General features: G+C 43.3%; 1 protein-coding gene across 1 annotated transcript; it reads left to right on the top strand.

Annotated features, from left to right (window-relative positions):
* Positions 1-5,264: 5,264 nt before the first annotated feature.
* On the top strand, positions 5,265-19,242 carry LOC119184098 (heparan sulfate glucosamine 3-O-sulfotransferase 3A1; the record flags this gene model as incomplete). Its single annotated transcript, XM_075885962.1, has 2 exons — positions 5,265-6,105; positions 17,991-19,242. Coding segments are annotated over exons 1-2 (1,668 nt in total), but the record flags the coding sequence as incomplete, so codon positions are not given.
* Positions 19,243-19,250: the final 8 nt, after the last annotated feature.

Genomic DNA, 19,250 nt, shown 5'->3' with positions numbered 1-19,250 from the left:
CAACTTTGAGGCTTGACACCACCGGTACAAAAGTGGTTTAGTTTTTTTCCGACTGTTGGCGCCTGCGGTTGGCAAGTTTGTGTGACCGTAGCTGGTCACTAGTTACAGCTGCAGCCAGTTCTTTAAGCAGCGCGTTCTCTAAAACAAATTAAAGTTTAGTGAATGGGTGCTTTTGAACACCTTCCTTTCTCCCGTCCACTACTTCATCGAATCGCCATCACCCTCTGGGTTGCCGTCGAATGAGATTGAACAAGCGCCAAAATGTAAACGAAATGTAGTCATAGCAGCCATTTATTATTATCCCCAAATTTGAAGACAAATAGCATCGCGTGGTATTATGAACATAGTCTTTACGAAAGATGAATAAATAAAATCATTTTGATTGAGTAAAGCCAGAAATTCGAAAGTAGGCAGTAAAACGCCACTGTCTCAACTGGGAACTTCCGTTACCAAATGAGTTCAAAAGCAGCCAATTTGGTGCAACGTAGTCACCAATTCCAACCCTGATCACCATAGTGTCCAAGAATAGGATCCATTTCATGGAGCCAGAGGCGTAGCCAGAAATGTTTTTGAGGTAGGGGGAAACGAGCACTTATCGTAATCTACTGATATGTCACCGAATACACCCCGAGATCTATAGCACCAACATCAGTAAGGCGGGCCATACAAACGCAGCTACGCTGAAACACAGGCTCTAAAAATGCGAGGCTCAAGCGAAGCGTATTATTTCTGACGTTCTTTCGGCGAGGTGGGAAGCCGTTCTGCGGAGCTCCAAGCTGGCCGACCAACTCTAGACAGTCCAACAGGCCCGTGAAGCAGCAGAGAGGCAATGCTTTGATGTCCCGACATGGGAGACCTGAGCCCGGGCCACTAATTTGCTGGATAATAAAGTATTTCCACCACCACTAAGAGGGGAGGATGGGAAAGGGCGGAAGCGAGGGTGTTCGACCATACTCTACGATTGTTCGGTCCCTCCTCTACTCTTCTAAATTGAAAAAAAAATAGAAGTAGGGAGGGGGGGGGGAAGTACTTGAATGTTCCAAACTCCTCCTAAGCTACGCGACTGCCGAGCATTGCAGCGCAGGAATTTTTGTCTCTAAGCTACCGCAGTGCTTCTAATGTACAGGCGAGCCCACTGTTAAAGAGAACGCTGCGTGCACTGTTTGTTTAAGATCAACTCTCTTGCAAAAACATAATCGCTAAGATTTGCGTGAAACTATGCCCTATTACCAGACTTCCTTTGACAAACTAGTGACATGAATGGACATTGATTACTCGTGCACTTGCTGTCAGGGGGCAGGCAGTACCAACGGTGATCGTTGCAGTGTTCCCTTTAACAGGGGACGGTCCTGTACGCAGAAATGTGTCGACCATATTTAGCAATGTCCCAACTCACCCACCTGTCTACAATAACAGAGATACCGATTTTGGAGCTCTCTCTATTTAAGTCTTCTTTTTGAGATTAGGTGATAAAAAATGTTTATTGATCTGGTTTTCTGACGGGCTCTCAGAAGAAGAAAATAGAAAAGAGAGGTGGCTCTACTTCCCCATTTCGCGGATATATCTATCCACGCTGACAAAAAAAATTGAGGGGTGATGTGCAGAGGCTGTCTCCTGTTCAAACTTTATTCACTCCGTTCGGCGCTGAAAGCAATAAATCACGAAGAAGAAGCCCTGGTGTGAATTACGCTGCGGCAACCACCTTACAAAAAGACGTCGCATAAACCGTGCGGGGGGACGCTCACCTAAATAAGCCTGCGGTCAGTACGCATATCAACATTTGCATTCATGGGTTCCATTCATATAGGAAGGTAGTGGCTCCATTTTAAGGGATCCCGAACCGGAAATTCGCCTATCGTTTCAAGATCACCCTTCTGCCGCAACGCCCTCACTTATTTGCTTTTTCGGTTTTTGGCAATACTTTTCGTGACTTGAAGCAACGCGCTTCCAAGCCGAGATAAATCCTCAAACAAGTAAAAACAAGAAGAAAAAACGCGTGCCACGCGACGTAAAAGAAATACGTTTAAAACGACTATGACGGGGACCAGCTGAAGCGTTGTCACCGATTCAAAATCAACACCGGGAACCTATTTTCTGTTGAATCTGTAGCCTTCCATTTCCCGACATGAAATATAAAGCAACTGTAGTAAAGCAACACGCCAGGCCTCAAGCGCAGATTGCATCGGATACGGTTCGGCGTAGGGTAAAGGAAACAACCCGAGTAGCTTCGAAAAGCGAAAAAGCCGCGATGAGTCAGGGTCAATGGCTAATCCATGCACATGGCTCGCCCAGGAGATGCGTATCCGTCCGCCTGCAGGGCTTAATCCGAGGAGATTAGGGGAAACGTGCCAACAATGGTGAATGCGTTTCGGAAGCGCCCCCACCGTATCGGAACCCATCGTTGCGCTTGCTCTCAACATGCTCGGCAAGTGCACGCTCAGATTACCCCTCGTGGCTTCGAGTGCAAAAATAGCAACAAAAATATGGCTCCCCCGTGAATGAGATGACGGCGGAGGGTGAGGGCAGTGCAAACAATGGACTAATGTATGCGTAAAGGGAAGTGACGTAGACTAATGACGCTACTGAAGCACGCTGTTTTGGCTGTCTAGCGCTTCAACTTTTGGTTGCCTCAGCAGACGACGCTACCAAATGACCGAGCAGGCGATGATACGTGCCGTCTGCTATCACGTGCCACTTCTTTGCTCCCGTCTTGCTATCTAAGTGCGGTAGTTTTTCTATGTTTTAAAGCACCAAAAAACGCGCAAGAGTGAAATTCTGAGCCTTTAGGGTGATCAAGACTTTAGATGCAGTTGTGATTAATGATGGAGGACAACGAAGCTGACACGCCACTGGAAAGACATCAGGGGATGCATCATAGAGCGTGGTTCACTTCGGATGATGGTTTCCAAAAAGCTTAGCGTGATTGAACTCCTATTTCTCAATCACATCATCACTAGGAACACATATAGAAGCATTTGTTGATTTTTTCCTTGCTTGGGTACCAGCTGTATTGGGAATCTAGTAACAAAAAGCAATGTATCTCAAGAAAAAATGCAATAAATGACTCAAATCGTGCGATATTTTTCAATTGGAAAAATTGCGTAATCTCAAGTGACACTGTTTGTTGTCACACTGTCTTCTGGCTTTCCACTTAACAATGAATACATATCTTACGTGCCGTGTTCTACCTATTTGAATATTTGATAAATAGTTAATTTCACTTCTTCAGGAATCGAAGCTCTACTGATAATCAAATGTGATATTTTCGTACGAGTGTTACACTTTCTGAGCTGAACACGTCGCCGTACGTCAGAACGAATAAGTTTGTCAGCTCATACAATAAAGGCTGTCCTTAGCTAAAAAAAAAATTTCTCAGAACCCACGTACTTGGGAATCGACGTACTGCGAAGCATGCGTAGAGAAGGTGACCTAGTTTCAGTTTTTTTTTATTGAGCGACACGTCATCAAATGACGCTAATTATATGTAGAACTGTTGCCGCACAGACATAATTTCAAGAGTTGCAGATGTTTATGTAACCAGTTTTTTGCACTAGCGCAACGATGTAACCTGGAACAAGTGTATTAGCAGCACCAGAAGCTGTTATGAGGCGCTGACGCTCGCGAAGATGCTGGCGTTGGACACTGCTCCATAAATCAACTTCAGGGCATGGCACATAACCACAATTAACATTAACCCGACGTGACGGCTTTATCACAGGAGTGCATATGTAATTTTGATAAAATTAGGTAGGCAGTACTGCAACCACTATTGACGTTTCACGAATATTACCGTCTATTTGAAAAGTAGTTTTGAGGCCTGGCGTAGCTCTGCGATAAAATGCTTGACTGCCACGCATAATGCTTGGGTTCGACTCCTGCTGGGACCTTAAAATTTATTATTTGCATTCATCGGGGGGTCAACGTTGTATATTTCCGGGTTTTCTCAGCACTTACATTTATTCTGTCATCGTTGGGTCGACGCGACCGCTATCGGGTATTTCTTAACGCTTACGCGTTAAAATTGCCCAAGTGTGTTCTCATCGTTCCTAGGTTGATACTAAATTTCAATCACCTGTGGAACATAACCGCATACAAGCGGCACATACCCAACCGTGGGTATGAGCCGCTGTCTGACGGGAAGTGTTTGACGACGTACGTGACTGGATTGTGAGATTATTCATGTCTTGACCAGCGTGTCATATTTGTCAAACCATCTAACCCTCCAATGCTAATTTCGGTTCACGTCAAGTTAAAGGGGTGACCGCGAGAGCACCCAAACGTAAGCTGCTAGATAGATAGATAGATAGATAGATAGATAGATAGATAGATAGATAGATAGATAGATAGATAGATAGATAGATATATAGATAGATAGATAGATAGATAGATAGATAGATAGATAGATAGATAGATAGATAGATAGATAGATAGATAGATAGATAGATAGATAGATAGATAGATAGATACTCTCAAAGTCGCCGATTTTTGCTGAGAATTGCTTCGCATTAAAAAAAACATCTTGGTTGTGCACTAAACTTTTACTTGTGCCTTACTTGCGCAGGCTAGTTTGAATGCTCTCACCAGTGACATTCGCCAGCTAATAAATTAAATTACAATGGCTGTTTTCCTAAAGTACAGATAATTAGTTCAGGTTATGTTTTTAATTAACTAATGCGGGACCAAAGGGAAAGTTCACGGACGTAAACACGAAAAAACGACTAAAGAAATTCGAAACAAAAAAAAAAAGCTCTGACTCAAGCTGAGAGTCATTTTTTTTTCTTCAACAGCATATATGAATCATTATTTATGAATGAATCATTATTATGATTCATTCATAATAATATGAATATATTATAATATATTATATGAATTATTATTAGGACTTGTTATTTATGATCGAAGTGCGACAATTTTCTGCACTGATGTAGTTTGGGTGGCTAATATTTTAGCTGCTAGATTCTCGACCATGGACATGGTAGCTTCAAAGGTCCGTTTGGCACGCATAAATTTCGCTGCAACAATAATCTCTGCTTGGTGTGGCGCTGACAAAACTGGGCGAAAAAAATAAAGTATGAACTGCTACACTGAGCGGGGGGAGACCTGTTTCCCGCGATGCTCGACAGGAGCGGAAGTGGCGTAGCTGTCGCGCTGATCGGCGCTTCTCCTCCCCACCCGATAGAAAGATGAGAGAGAGGAATAAACAAAAAGAAGAGGTAAAGAGGCACGCGACGGAAAACGGGCGGCGTTGGGGAGCTCCAGCCGAGTTTCGCTCCGAGCTCTGCATCTGTGCCAGTCGTGGCTCTGGTCTGCTCTGAGGGAGGTCATGCAGCGACGCTCTCTTCATATGCGGTGATGCGCTGTGTAGCAAAACGTCCTGCTGTGGCAGAGCAGTCATAAGATAAGGCTACCAGGATGTATTCGCTGGTGAAGAGCGTTAGAAAACGCCGGATAATCACGGGATATTTTGTAAAGACGCTAGAAACGTGAACTTCGAGTATATGCGATCAGCTGTAGCATCCCCGTTGTGCAAGAGCCAAAACAACATTATGTGTCATTGATAAGCGTAAGCGATGGCAATCGCTGAAGATGAAAGGAGCTCCAATTGTTTGCAATCATCCACTGGACTGTTGGAAAAGACAACGCGATAAAGTAACATTTAGAAAAACAAGTTTCGTCGCCGGAACCAGACATGCAGTTGACACGTAGGTGTTCTGAACACATGTTTCGGTTACTTTACTACTGTTTGTTGCTGACTCTGAGAACCGGAGAGTCTACATCTACATTCACGATGACGCGGAAGCAGACGACGCTGATTGACAGACCAGACGGCATCGAGGCAGGTGATGTCGCGAGCTACGAAACGACGGCAGAGGAACCTGCTGGCCAGCACCCAGGTGGAGAGAAAACAAACGGGGCACCATCGGAACGAAGTGGCGATGCAGAGAAATTGGAAAGGCGGTTGCCCAAAGCCTTGATTATCGGTGTTAAGAAAGCAGGCACGCGAGCGCTGCTGGAGTTCCTCAGGTTGCATCCCGACGTCAGAGCTACGGGTCCTGAAACCCACTTCTTCGACCGCCACTACAACAAAGGCATCGAGTGGTACAGGTAAGTGGGTGTTTCTCCTGAAATTTGTAAGATTCTAACTGTAAGATGCAGGCGTATTATACTATATATGAATCATGGTTCAAACATGAATACCGTCCACAGAGCGGACTAACTGAACGCTCGCACATATTTCATATGTTCCCATTTGTACGACTGTGATATACGGCTCCGTGCAGGCTGAAAAATATATAAGTAAAGCAGTTCGCATCGCAGATAAAACCTCCTCCAAATATTTCCACTGCTACTTCAAGAAATACTTCGACAACTTGTAAGATTTAGACATTGAGCCAACTATTACAAGGCATCGTTACAACACTGTAAATGTACTATAGCCGCACGTTCGTTAGGGAATAGAGGCATTCCGCGTAGCAATAATACGTAATGGTTTAGGCTACTTATCGAACCGCTATTAGATATAAACAACGAAATTACGCAGACTTGTTTACAGCTGAACATATAGTTTGAAATGTAAGGTGTGTTTTATTTAGTTGACTTTAACTGTCATTGCTCTGTTAATAATCTTTTATTGCTTTCGAAATTAACGTTTTCGCTAAATGTTTTATATATAACGTCCACTGCACAGGCAGTGCGAAGGATATTCAAGGATAATTTAGCTTCCAATCTTGTGCTTTAGAAAAAAATACATTTTTAAATATTAAATTACCGTGTACCAGCAGACCCCTGTTGTCGCCGATAAATCTCCCTTTATTTCTCTTCAAGGGTTCGACAACATTGCCAATATCTAAAATATTTGTGCTACAGAAGATTAGATGTAGTAGTGTCTTGGAACGTATACTTATCATTACAAGCATATCTGTTCAGGCATATAAATAACTTCGGAGGACATTTTCCTTTAATATGACTGAGAGAGTCGCCAGTTCATATCCTAAACAAATTGTGAAGGGAAAGTCACCTGTGAAAATGTGTCATGAATGATATTTCACCTTGAAGACACTTCTCAGACGCTCCGCTAGTGTCAGAGTGCCAATATATAGTGTCGAGCAGTCCCCAGCACAACCGTGTAATAGCGAAGACTCACGCGTTCTCTCTTTGCAAAAGGCTGACGCTATCGTTGCGTGACGTCGGTTGACTACTTTGCGATAAGCTTCTCTACAGCTTAGTGCTAAAGTTTACAAGACTGGATCTCTTTGCATGCGTTAAAAAAGAGGCTCGTTGACCCCAAATAACTTTTTTGCACTACTTTTACATCTTACAGGCAAAACATGCTTTAGAGGCAACTTTAGCGTGCCTTGTTTATGGACAACGTGAATGGTCAAAAGTCTTACTGACGTTTTCGACAACATCATATTGTTTTTAATAATTTGTTTGTTCCGGGTTGAATGAAGAAGTTTCATGTACATATGCATCGCTGTGTGTTGAGCACGTCTACACATTAGCAATGCTAAACAATGAACGCGATATGACCAAAGCGGAAGAATAGTCTAAAATAAATAAAATATTGGGGCTGTAGGTAACAAAGTAGTCCTGCGTGGTGGAGACAGGTACAAAATCTGTTGAATTTACTAAATATACTACAAGTATACGTAGTACAAAAATAAAGAAGGTTTGAGGTTTCATTGTCCCACTTACACCTATTGCATGAACGTTGGGTTAGTTCGTGGGTGCTTGACTAGCTGAAGAATACTACATTGACTTCACTTGCTTGCTGGCTTTCAACTTTGTTGTAAGCGTCTGCATTAGGCATTATGCGTGATTCTGTAAAAAAAAAATTCGAAAAATGAAAGAAACTGCCCTTGGCCGACATGCGTCTACGAAATTTGTTTGTTTTTTTTCAATGCCGTTTTATGTGCTTTGTTGCAATGCCGTCCTATCTTACAGACAAAACACGCTTTACAGGCAACTCTGTAGCATAGTGTGTGATGTGCTGTCAACCTAAAGCTTCAGGTATCTGTTCTTTCTGTTATTAAAACAAGGACTTGTAAAGAAAACGATGCTGTTAACACCTGGAACTAGACCTCTATATATCGAACATAGAGAAGTAGGCGGAAAAAAGGCTAGAAATCAAAACATATCTACGTTGTGTCATGCATCAAATAGGGATAATTTGTAATGGCGTAAAAATGTGATTTACCTTCCTTCAATTATTTTAAAAAGATGCGTTGCTATAAGCCTGACTACTCTTAACAAAATTAGATTCGTAATACTAGCGATAAACGTGCCTTATATATTCTTCTCTTAAACTTGAGGTGCAAACTCCTGAAAATAGTAATAATAAATCCGAAACCCAAGCTCTCTCGATATGATAGTGGAGCGCAATATACGACGACGACGACATATGAAGGCTCATCGAACACAAAGAGGCGAAATGAACCAACGGGCCTAAAGAACAAACATTTAGGAAAATATGTCAGCCTATATGATTCATTGATAGTTCGGAAGGGACCGGTAAAACAGGGACAACACAAGCATGTGCCTCTGTACAATCAGGTAAACATACAAAAGGAGCAGTGTACTATTTTCAAGCAAGTGGTCTGTTCAATGAATGGGTAGTCAAAGAACTATGTAATATGGACATTACTGTAAATATTTCCTGCGACATCTAGGCTTGCTCTTTGGTGCGTTTTATCTTTTCCTAGAACGTCGTTCTTGAAGTCGCCATTAGCTAAAACGTAGCTTTAAAAAAGTCGCCGTGTTTTCACACTTTGATCTATTTTGAACTAAAAGAAACGCTTCTTTCTCCTCACACGTATAAGGAAGTTGTGCCTGCTATGCATGTATGCGGCATATGCGTATTTCATTTTGAATATGGCCTTACATTTTGAGGAACCAACATTTTTTTTAAACGGTCTTTCCAACTTTTCTTGCGCTTACAGGAAATGTCCTTGCTCAGGCAAACCGGACGTGATCTGCTTGAATTATAAAAGACGCCATGTATCTAGAAAAACACTTCTTAACCACGTTCGCAGCACACCTTCTAACAACCAAATGCCTTTCGAATGACCCGGGCCCAGAGGTGTGCGGAACGATACCTCGCCCCCTTTTTTCCCGCGTCACGTTCCCTCACGCGTGTCGAGCAATGAAAAAAGAATCATGGCTTCCCCGAAGGGAACAGCTCGACAGAACACGTAGTGTAGCCCGGAGCAAACATCGAGTGCTTGTAATCGAGCTCCTTAAGGCGTCGCGAGCCCCTGATTATGTAGAGCATGGAAAAAAAAAGACTAGGAGGAGGGCAAACACACGGGGAATCAAATAGTTGGCGGCGGCGACGACACCGAGCTGTGTTCTCCGTTGTCACAATGTCTGCCTGTGCTAGGGTATACAGCCCGGGAGATAAAGGAGGCGGGGGAAGAGAAGGAGGGACGGTAATCAAAAGGTGCGCTGCGTGTGGCGGCCGCCAGCTGGAAAGGCGATTAATAAACAGTAAATGACACCCATTAGAGGGGAGAGCGCGACAGGTCGTAAGTGAAGCGGGGAGGAAGCCTGGCCTTTATGAGTCTCGCGAACACTGACTACCCGTGCTTTTATTCTTTTTTGTATTGTTCTCATGGGATCATTTCTTTTTGTCTCTTTTTTTTTCCTATTCCTCTTCAATCAGTGAGCTATGCCGAATCACTATTTTATTATTTTTTGGCTGGCACGTGATCTGTGAGCTGACAGCGCTCTCTTTTCTTTTTCTGTTTTGACCGGGCGGCGTAGTTATTTAGTCGAACCACTTACAGGGACGTGCGCTACGCTGAAACGAACGTAGATGGGCTTGAAATATTTCTGTACTTCATTTAAGGGTATATTTCTGATTCTGCTTACTCTGAGTAGACTTCTGGGGCAATTTTTGAAGAGGGTGAATTGTACAGGAGCTTTTATTTTCTGATAAATAACTACTTTTCTTGCCTGTAATCTATTTTGGAAACTTTAGTTTTTCAAAAAATAAATTGTTTGAAATCATCAGTGATGGAGCCAACGGTAATGAGTCCTGATACTTTGTTACTATCTTTTGAAATCAAGTGCCGTATTATAAGCTGTGCTTACAAAAACTTGATAAAATGTTGAGATTTTTTATTGCGTTCGATTTATAATCAAGCAGCACTACACTGAAGGCGTTTTTTATTGGCATAAGGCGTGACTTTAAGGCTTAATGCTGTTTGTGTACGTGTGTATTAGGTGGGTGTGGTGAAGGCTGCTTTGTGTATGATTTAAGGAGTTTGTAGTCGAAGGTATTACGTGTTCACTACTCGTAGCTGGTCACGATACTATAGAAAAGCATCTTGCTGCGCATAAAATTATTTTAGTTGCGGTTGAGTTGGAGCCATTTTTAATTTTTTTGGTATTGGGAACAATTGAATGACAGGTCACGGGATGAAATCCCGGCTGCGGCGGCCTCACTTTTGATGGGGGCGAAAAAGCTGTTGGCCCGTGTGCTCAGACTTGGGTGCACGTTAAGGAACCCCAGCTGTTGGAAATTTCCGGATTCCTCCATTACAGCGTCTCTCATAATCATATGTTAGCATAGGGACGTGAAACCCTCTATATAAATCAATACTAGAAAGCCTGCAGACATTTAGCCTAAAGATTTACTGGAAAAAAAATTGTGCACGCGTTCCCGAATCGTCCGAATAAAATATAATTTTGATCACGCATTTCACTAGTGATTCATCGCCTGATGCCACAGGAACTTGTTTCTTGAAAAGTGCTAACATTTGCAAGTAACTTATTTTCTTGTGATAACCAAATGCGAAGTTCATACATATACAGTAAGATGTGCAGTGAAAAAAAAGTACATTGCACATGGACACTCGTTAGCTCCTTCATGGCAGCAGATGTATCTGTAATGCCACACCTCAGAGAAGGCCACGTCTAAGTGCAGACTGAATGCCGCTAGAACCCAGGCTTTTGCCCTTTCTGTTTGTGCTATGAGCAACTTGTCACGCTAACAATATTGTTAACATTGTTAACAATATTTATAAGATTGTGTTGTCCATGGGATAGTTTTACCATTTTGGGGGCACACTAGAGTGTTACAATATCAATTCCATGCAGTTCATTCACTTTTCAGTTGCTTTTCCTCGTCATGCAGCTTTCTAAATTAGCCTAGCCCAGATTATCATCAGTAATATATTTCTAAAAAAATCATTACTTCCTAAATATGAATAGCATATTGTGGTGTAGGATTGCTTTTTCAAATATTGCCACGACGGAAAAGGCACAATGAGCCCTGCTCCAATAGGTTATGTACGTCTCACGCGATGTTTAACATTGGTCGTAATGTAGAAATACATAACACACTACGGAGGGCAGTAAAACCTGGTGCTGCCAGTAATTAGCGTGCGTGAAAGAGGAAGCATTGAATTAGGTTGGGCTTTCGCTGCGCAAGCGTATTGGCATATCATAGGTTTGTATTGGGCGACCAACGTTTTTTTTTTTTTTTTGACATTGAAGAAGCACGGATAATTACTTAATCTAACAAGTGATCCATGAAAATGCCTTCGTGATGTTTAAATATTATGGGGCAGCATTCGCGCACGGATTTCTGTTGGTTATGTCCTCAAAACTAGCGTAGTATGAACAAATAGTAAGACAGTAAGGCACTGAAGCGCTCACTCGCCACTTGGCTTCAAGATGAGCTTGTTTACAACAAATAAAGAAAGAGCGCATTGACAATTCTACAGTCCTTACGTACATTTCATGAAGTTAACTGGGGCTTTACTAATACATGTAAATAACAAATGAAACGCATCAACGCAAATAAACGCTTCTCTTGGGAAGCAGTAGGCCTTAATAATAGCTGAGGCGTGCCCCAACAATGCATGAGCGTTTAGTGGTAGACGTTAGTGAATAATGCATGCGAGGGCGGACTTCTAACCTGCTTTACCCGGTGCTGCTTTGTTCGTTCTTTCCTTCGCAGAGAATGCTATAAATAAGAGGGAATAGAAGAGTCGTTCGGGAAATACCCTTCTTTCTCGCCTGAGGGCGCGGTTGTTCCGCGTGGTTGCGTTGGAAAAGGAACAAATAAAAAGGAAGCGTAAAGTGGCTTAGGAAGCCATACCGTCGCAGTGTACAAACAAAAAAGAAAGAGAGTGTATACTTCGAAAGGATGAAATCCAAGTGAGATGGAAGAGCCCTGGTGGTAGGAATTGGCAAAAATAAGCGCGTAGATAAATAAAAAGTGAAGAAAGATAGTGCAGCAGACAAAAAAAGAAAAGCTGGAAGCTAGCAGACGACACAGCGTAGCAGTAAGCACTAGAAGCGTGAGAAACGTACGAAATAAAACAAGACTGAATTGCAAAAATGTGGCCAGCAGGCGAAACAAACACAGCAAAGCGCAGAGAACAAAACGCACGCAGAGACAACCTGTAAAAGTGACTGAACAATAATACAAAAGGTGTGATAACAGTAATAAAGTAATGGCAAGCACGCCGAGTACGAAAGCAAAATGAAGGGGGATAAATCATTGGCCCCCGCCACCCTTCGTGAGCGAAGTATTTCGCGTCTTCTTGGTAGGGGCGCTTTCTTTGTTACATATATATATATATATATATATATATATATATATATGCTGCGGCACAGACAAACTGTAGCGAAAGCTTCCTAACCATCTTCGCCCCCCTGTTCGTTGGTGCGTCGGAAGTAAAACAAAAGCTGAAAGCGATAAAGCGATGAATCTACAAGCGCATCCCGTACAACACGAAACGTGGCACGCCTGGAGGGATGAAGGGTGGCACTGACGGAGGGAAAGAGAGAATAAGGTGAGGGCAGGAAGCGTATAGGGGCGTAAAGTAAAAAAAAGGCATTTTCAGGAGCGCCACGTAGCCACGAACACGGAATGCGGGTTCAAGCAAATATATAATAAAAACAAAGCAAACGAAGAAGAAAACCGGATGGTAGGGTGGCTTGTGCACCGCAATCAATGCAGAGTCACGTCTTCTAATAAAGCTGTTTCCTTGTTTCGCGAGCCGAGGCGGGTGGTGGAATGAAAGAAAGAGAGAAGAGAAAAATGCAACGAGAGAGTAAAAGAGTAGAAAAATGGGAGAGTGGAGGAACATGGCACCTTTGACAATGATGTCACCCATCATCGCCGTTGCGTAACGTACTAAATATTAGCTGAAATTCCAAAAAAAGGACTTTAGAGATTCATAAACAAGCAACAACAAACAAAAAAGTGAAGCTGGCAGTTGAGTTCTCTTTCGCTGCTTGTTATTCTTTTCTCCAGTTAGGTGTCATAATTTGAGCTTTTTTTTTTCAGTTTGAGTTTTTCTCGCCACTTTTACGAGTTTTTCTGTGAGCTCCAGGCAGAACGTCATGATACAGCTCACTAGAGGTCGCCACCTCTCTCACCCACCTCACCTCGCCGAAAGTAAACATGTCGAAAACCCGAAAAACAATTCTTCAGTTCGTATCTGAGCGTTGTTGCTGCCTCAGCGTCTCCAGGATCGTGTGTGCGTTTTCGTTTCGGTTGTTGCCAACTTATTGTTTATGTTGTCGTCGTTCCGGATTTCGAACTGTTCTTGCTGTACTGCTCATCGTAGGCGAAATTATTTCTCGCTGTTGTTTTCGTCGTCGTCGGGTTCCGGTTGTCAGTATCGCCGCAAACGGTTTTCTGTTTCCCTCGTACGCTCGCTTGATCCTATTAATAGATACGGCGGAAGCAATTTTGGGGAATCGTGTCTGTTCCCGCCTGTTCTTTTTTGTGGTTCGTGTTTTAGGCCTAATAACGTTGACGGCGCGGAAAAATAAATGTGAAGGCTTATTGCAGAGACGTTGAAAGTACGCGCGAATGCCTCAAAAGGCGCTTTACAACATTTTTATTGTAAAAAAAGAACAAAAAGGTAGTGTCAGTGCCACCGCCCTGATGGACAACATTATTTCGGGTCGATGGACTGATTGAATTGGACTGCTTAGTCCGAACTCATAGATTGCTGGAACACAGAATGTCATTTGTTCGAGTGAACAGGTTTACGTTTCGTATAAAGCTTCGAGACTATTTCTTTCGCGAACGGCGCCCATAAATAAACAACGCGACAATGAGAAGCAAGTTCATTTTTTATACTGCACCATACAAAGCTGAAAAGTCGCGCTTGTCCGAAAAGTTTGTGTTCAAAACTAGATGGAACCGTTTAGGAAGAGGGTAACAGGGGATAGAAGTGTGCTGGCTAAAATCACTTTTACTTGATGAGAGAAACACACTACGCTTTCAGTGCACACAACTTTTTTTTTATTTTGCTACGTTATAGACATGCCTTTAACGCACAAAGCTTTGGTGTATACGCACGAGCTCTGAACCCTGTGCTGCCAAATTAACCACACCATTTGAGAGATAGTGAATATATTTACGTTAGAGCAGACTATTGCACTCATATAGTGTTCGTAGCAAGCGCTGGCGCTGATCGTTGCCTTTTTTTTTTGTCTCTTCTTATGCTCGCGCTCTTGGGCATTAGAAGAATTCTTCAGCACAATGTTTTGTGTATAAATGAACGGTGCCTCTGCCCTAGCGCATTAACTCAAGCCAGTCAGGAGGGCTGAAAAGATTACTAGACCCAGTGGTACCTTGGTATAGGGAGGGGTCCGACAACGCAGTTTGACCACGTTTTAGCAGCATCGCGAAATTTTGCATAAACGTAATTTTCTTCTTACTCTTTTTTTTTCATTTTCTTCTGCTTCTGTGGAATCCAATATATGGTGTTCAGCGGTCACGGCTGGTTGTGACATTTTTAGCAGAGATCGTCTCGCAGTAGGATAATAAACTGTTCTGACTGTAAACTGGAACATGTCTGCATCAAATGGTGTGCATCTGCCCTCTTCAAATGAATAGAGCGTCACAGACACATTGCAACCAGTGATAAACCTAGCAGTTTACCCATTTGACACGACAGCTGGTGTAAGACCAGTTCTTCGTCAGCGTCTATGGTGTATCCGCCCCTTTTGCGACCATGTTTGGACGCCGGGTCTATTAACATAAAATACACTCCTGCGTGAAGCCTCCAATGGACAGAGTATTTTGTCAAAAAACTGAGCGTCAAGAAGCATTATGAATAAAATATGCTTAGTGGTAATTGTACCGTGTAATTCAAGGCGATATGTTTTGTCACAGCCACGGGCCAGAGATGCTTCGCAATGACCTGCATTATTTATTACTTACGGTACTTGATTCTTTCACGCACTTAGAACGCACTTTCAAGAAGCGGGTGCAATTCCTCGTTACTTTTACTCACGTATTCTACAAAATGGCTTCCTTAAGCAGCACGTGTTCGAAATCCTGGAAGTATATGTTGTAATTTTTCGTAAATTTATAAAACGTATTCTGTTGATGGGTTTCATACGGGGAATGCAGCCTCTTTAAAAAGGCACACATCATGAATTCAATCGCAACTATTGATAAACCTATCACTCAAATACCTATAGCAAGCACCTTACGTGACTTTTATGCAGATCTCATTATTGGACACTTATGAGGATTCCGGGTATTCCAAAGTTCTCCAAAGACACAGCCTCACTAGATCTATTCGGTCAACAATAAATAAGAGGGCGTGAAAGAATTTTTTATGTGACAGGTTGCACCATACCGCGTAAGCAGCCACATTTTTCGGCGTAGTGTACATTGCTGTCAGAACGCAGTCTTTCTATTCATCCTCATTTTCATTGTTTTCGTCCTTCCTAGAAGCTTGTTATTTATTGCTCGTACAGTACCACACGCATAAAGTACTTGTTTACATTCATCACTTTTCCTTCGAGACTCTCAAAACTTTCCGTGCTTCTGACAGCAGGCACTTCATGTTCTCAGCCAACTGTCCAACTTTTCTTTTTCTTCATCTGCAAGTACTACGCCGCAGATATTCCATAGATATTCCATCTAAGCGTTCTCAAGAGGGTGTCAACTTCTTAGCCCTGCTGGAGGCCTTAAAGAAAGAGCCCTAGGTCTTACAAGAACCGAAGCCAAGCTGGCGTTTCTTTTTTTTTGTTAGTACCGACGGCTTTCTTTCAGGGAGGCTCGCCCATATATCCACCAGGCCTTGTTTGTCGCTGACACTCACGGCGTGCGGCGACGCATGCGGCTGGCGTGGCGTAGTGGGAGGGCCATGGCGCCCATAGAAGTGTCGCATTGATCTCCGATACGCAAGAATCGATAACGGTCGAGGGAAATCGACTCCACGGGTCGATTCGGGGCTGCCGATAAAAGGTAGAAGAATGGCTGTTTGAGCAACGAATCGATGCCTTTTCTGACAGCACAGGCCCTCGGTGCCATAGCGGACACCTTCCACCTGCTTAAGGCGGGTTTCGTCACGTGCGGATGGTGAAGTATGAGGCCATGTTTCTCCGGCGAGCCATTCGGCGTTCTAGTACCGTCTCCGGAAGTTTCAATCTTGGGTCTTACTATTAATGTGCTGGGTTATGCCACAACCTTCTCACTTTTTAAAAATTTACGAACCTTGCGGCAGTGACGAGATGGTCTAAGAATGATGAGGGTAGACCACAAAAGTAATATTAATGAAACCTTGACCTTTATTTTTTAATAGCATAGACGTCAATGAGGCAGTGAGGGCACGGAGACGCATTGCTTAGAGTTATACTAATATCTCTGTGTTCGCGATACAATATATCCCTCTCTAAATCTGCGACGTGGTTCTGAAACCCGCTTTTTCAGGGTAGTATTTCTGCAAGGAAGAACAGCTCTGTTGAGCTTGGCTTTCTGCAAGTTGCATAACCATATACAAAAAATATATTTTTATTTAGATGTCAAACCTACTCGCTACTATCCCACTGCCTAGGTTTCCGGAAGTCATTACGAATCACCATCTTGTGTAGGTCGACACGTTTTATGATGAAGCCATGATTTGGCAGTTTCATTTCTTTAGAACTACCAGAGTTCCGCAAGTGTAACGAACCATGAAATATAGTCATATTTGTCAGTCAAGAGTAATTTCGAAGAACCAGTCAATCCCGAATAACTATGAGCTAATCAAATCAAATCGAATACCAAAAGTTTCTGCGACAGTATCTAAAATATATTAGGCATGTGATTATTACAGAAGAATTTCCACGTTTTCACATATAAGAATGTTACGGATGTCTATTTTAATATATGCATTTGCACGAAGTTTTTCACAATAAATAAAAAGAGGGCATCAGTAATTAACAAGCAGCGTATTTGCCAAAACCCGAGCTCCCCTTTTCCACTGCAGTTAATGGTGGCTTAGCCGGAAATACTCGATTACGATGATGACATAGTCCCTGCCTACTTTCATGCGGAGCTTGTCTTCAATCATTTTTGCAGCCATTCAGGTGATTTTCATTACACGTTTGTTTCGAATTTATCGTGGATCACGGGAAGTTGTTACTATCAAATAATGTAAGTATCTCAAAAATAAATTTAATTGTATGAAATGGCCGTTTGTTTCTGAGACCGAATCAGGTCTATCAATAATTTTTTCGCTACTGCAATGTTTAGAACACATTTAGTACACTCAATTTGGGACAGTAATGGTTAGCCAGGTGATTAGTGTGTGTTATGCGTTAATAAATGGGGAGATTACACAGCGTTAAACATGAGGCGAAGGAGCGTCCCCACAAAATGTTGTCTTGTCGTTTTGATCAGTGCTCCGGCCTTTTCTTTGTTGATGAAGCGATATGTTACGTGGTTTGCCTATATGTAAATATCAGTGTTAATAAATATGCTCCTAATGACAAAGAAGGTCGTTAGTCTGCAGCGTTTATTGGCTCATTTTCGCAGTTCACTGAGACTAGAAACCACTTCGGTTTCCTTTTAGGCAATTTTTCTTTTCTGTTTTTTTATGCCTTCAAGAGTACGCACATTTGGTACAGTAGATAAACATTTTTGCCATGGTATGAGGTGGATGTCTAATTTTGAATTATTAGAAGTTGCTTACATGCTCTTTCCTGCTAGACGTGCATGTTATCTCTTTTCCACTACGCAGGCTCCAGATGCCGCTGACACTACCAGAGCAGATCACCATGGAGAAGACGCCCAGCTACTTCGTGACCGAAGAGGTACCGGCTCGCATCCGAAACACGCTTCCCGATGCCCGCCTCCTGGTCGTTGTTCGGGACCCAGTCACTCGAGCCCTCTCCGACTATGCCCAGACGGCTTCTAAGCGTCCTGACACCACACTGCCGTTCGAAGCGCTAGCGTTCCGTAGGCGCAAGCGGAGAAAAAACGGAGGCTTCACTTCAAATTTTCGCCACCAGCCGAACCGCAAGAGGCGAACCAGCAACGATGGGAACGGCACTATCAGTTCTGGAAGAACCTCGACTTTTGGAAGTCCCGGCATTGATAGTGAAGGGTCCGCAACTCCTCACTACAGTGCACATAGAAGTGCTCGAAGGACCTTCACTGGGAAGGTGAACTATCGTAAAAATACGTTGGAGAGAGATCAGGCTCTTGACACAAAAAATACACCCAAGAATGCCATTGAAGAAAAAGATAGGGTTATCAGTACCGGACAAGCTCTTCACAGCAAAGAACACAATTATATATGGCACGCGCGAAATACAATGCCTAATTATATGCTTGCCAGTCTAAATATGACACAGGCTGGCCCAGATTGGTTGAGCCAAACTCACCGACATAACAGAGATGGCGATAGTAACAGTATTCCGAAAGACGTTCCTACCATAACCACTAAAGAGAAAGGTACATCAGCCTCATTCACGGGCTTAAGGAGTGAAGCTAGAACTTCTGACAACGATGTACCCAACACCAACGACTACGAGGCCATCAACCGAGACTGCGGTACGGTCAGTCATAGTAACAAGAACAGCACGTGCTGGAACGCAAGCAGCGACGTCGACGAGGCGTGGTCCGGCATACGCATCGGCCTGTACGCCAATCACCTGGCTCAATGGCTGAGACACTTCCCCCAGTCCCAGATTCACGTCGTCAGCGGTGAGGAGCTGGTGAGGAACCCAGCCCGCGAGATGGCCATGGTCCAGGACTTCCTGGGTCTCAGGAGGCTCGTGTCCGAGGACCATTTCTACTTCAACGAAACGAAGGGTTTTCCTTGCCTAAAGAAGAGTGAAGGTAGCGGCAGCCCTCACTGCCTCGGCAAGACCAAAGGCCGCACCCACCCGAGGCTCAGTGAGGAGAACGTGCGTAGGCTGAGAAAGTTCTTTGAGCCGCACAACGAGGAGTTCTTCAAACTTGTGCAACGTGACTTTGGGTGGGAGCGCGCTAGGTG

This window comes from Rhipicephalus microplus, unplaced genomic scaffold (genome assembly GCF_043290135.1).
Source record: "Rhipicephalus microplus isolate Deutch F79 unplaced genomic scaffold, USDA_Rmic scaffold_515, whole genome shotgun sequence".
Taxonomy (NCBI): domain Eukaryota; kingdom Metazoa; phylum Arthropoda; class Arachnida; order Ixodida; family Ixodidae; genus Rhipicephalus; species Rhipicephalus microplus.
This window is presented reverse-complemented; position numbering and strand designations above follow the sequence as displayed.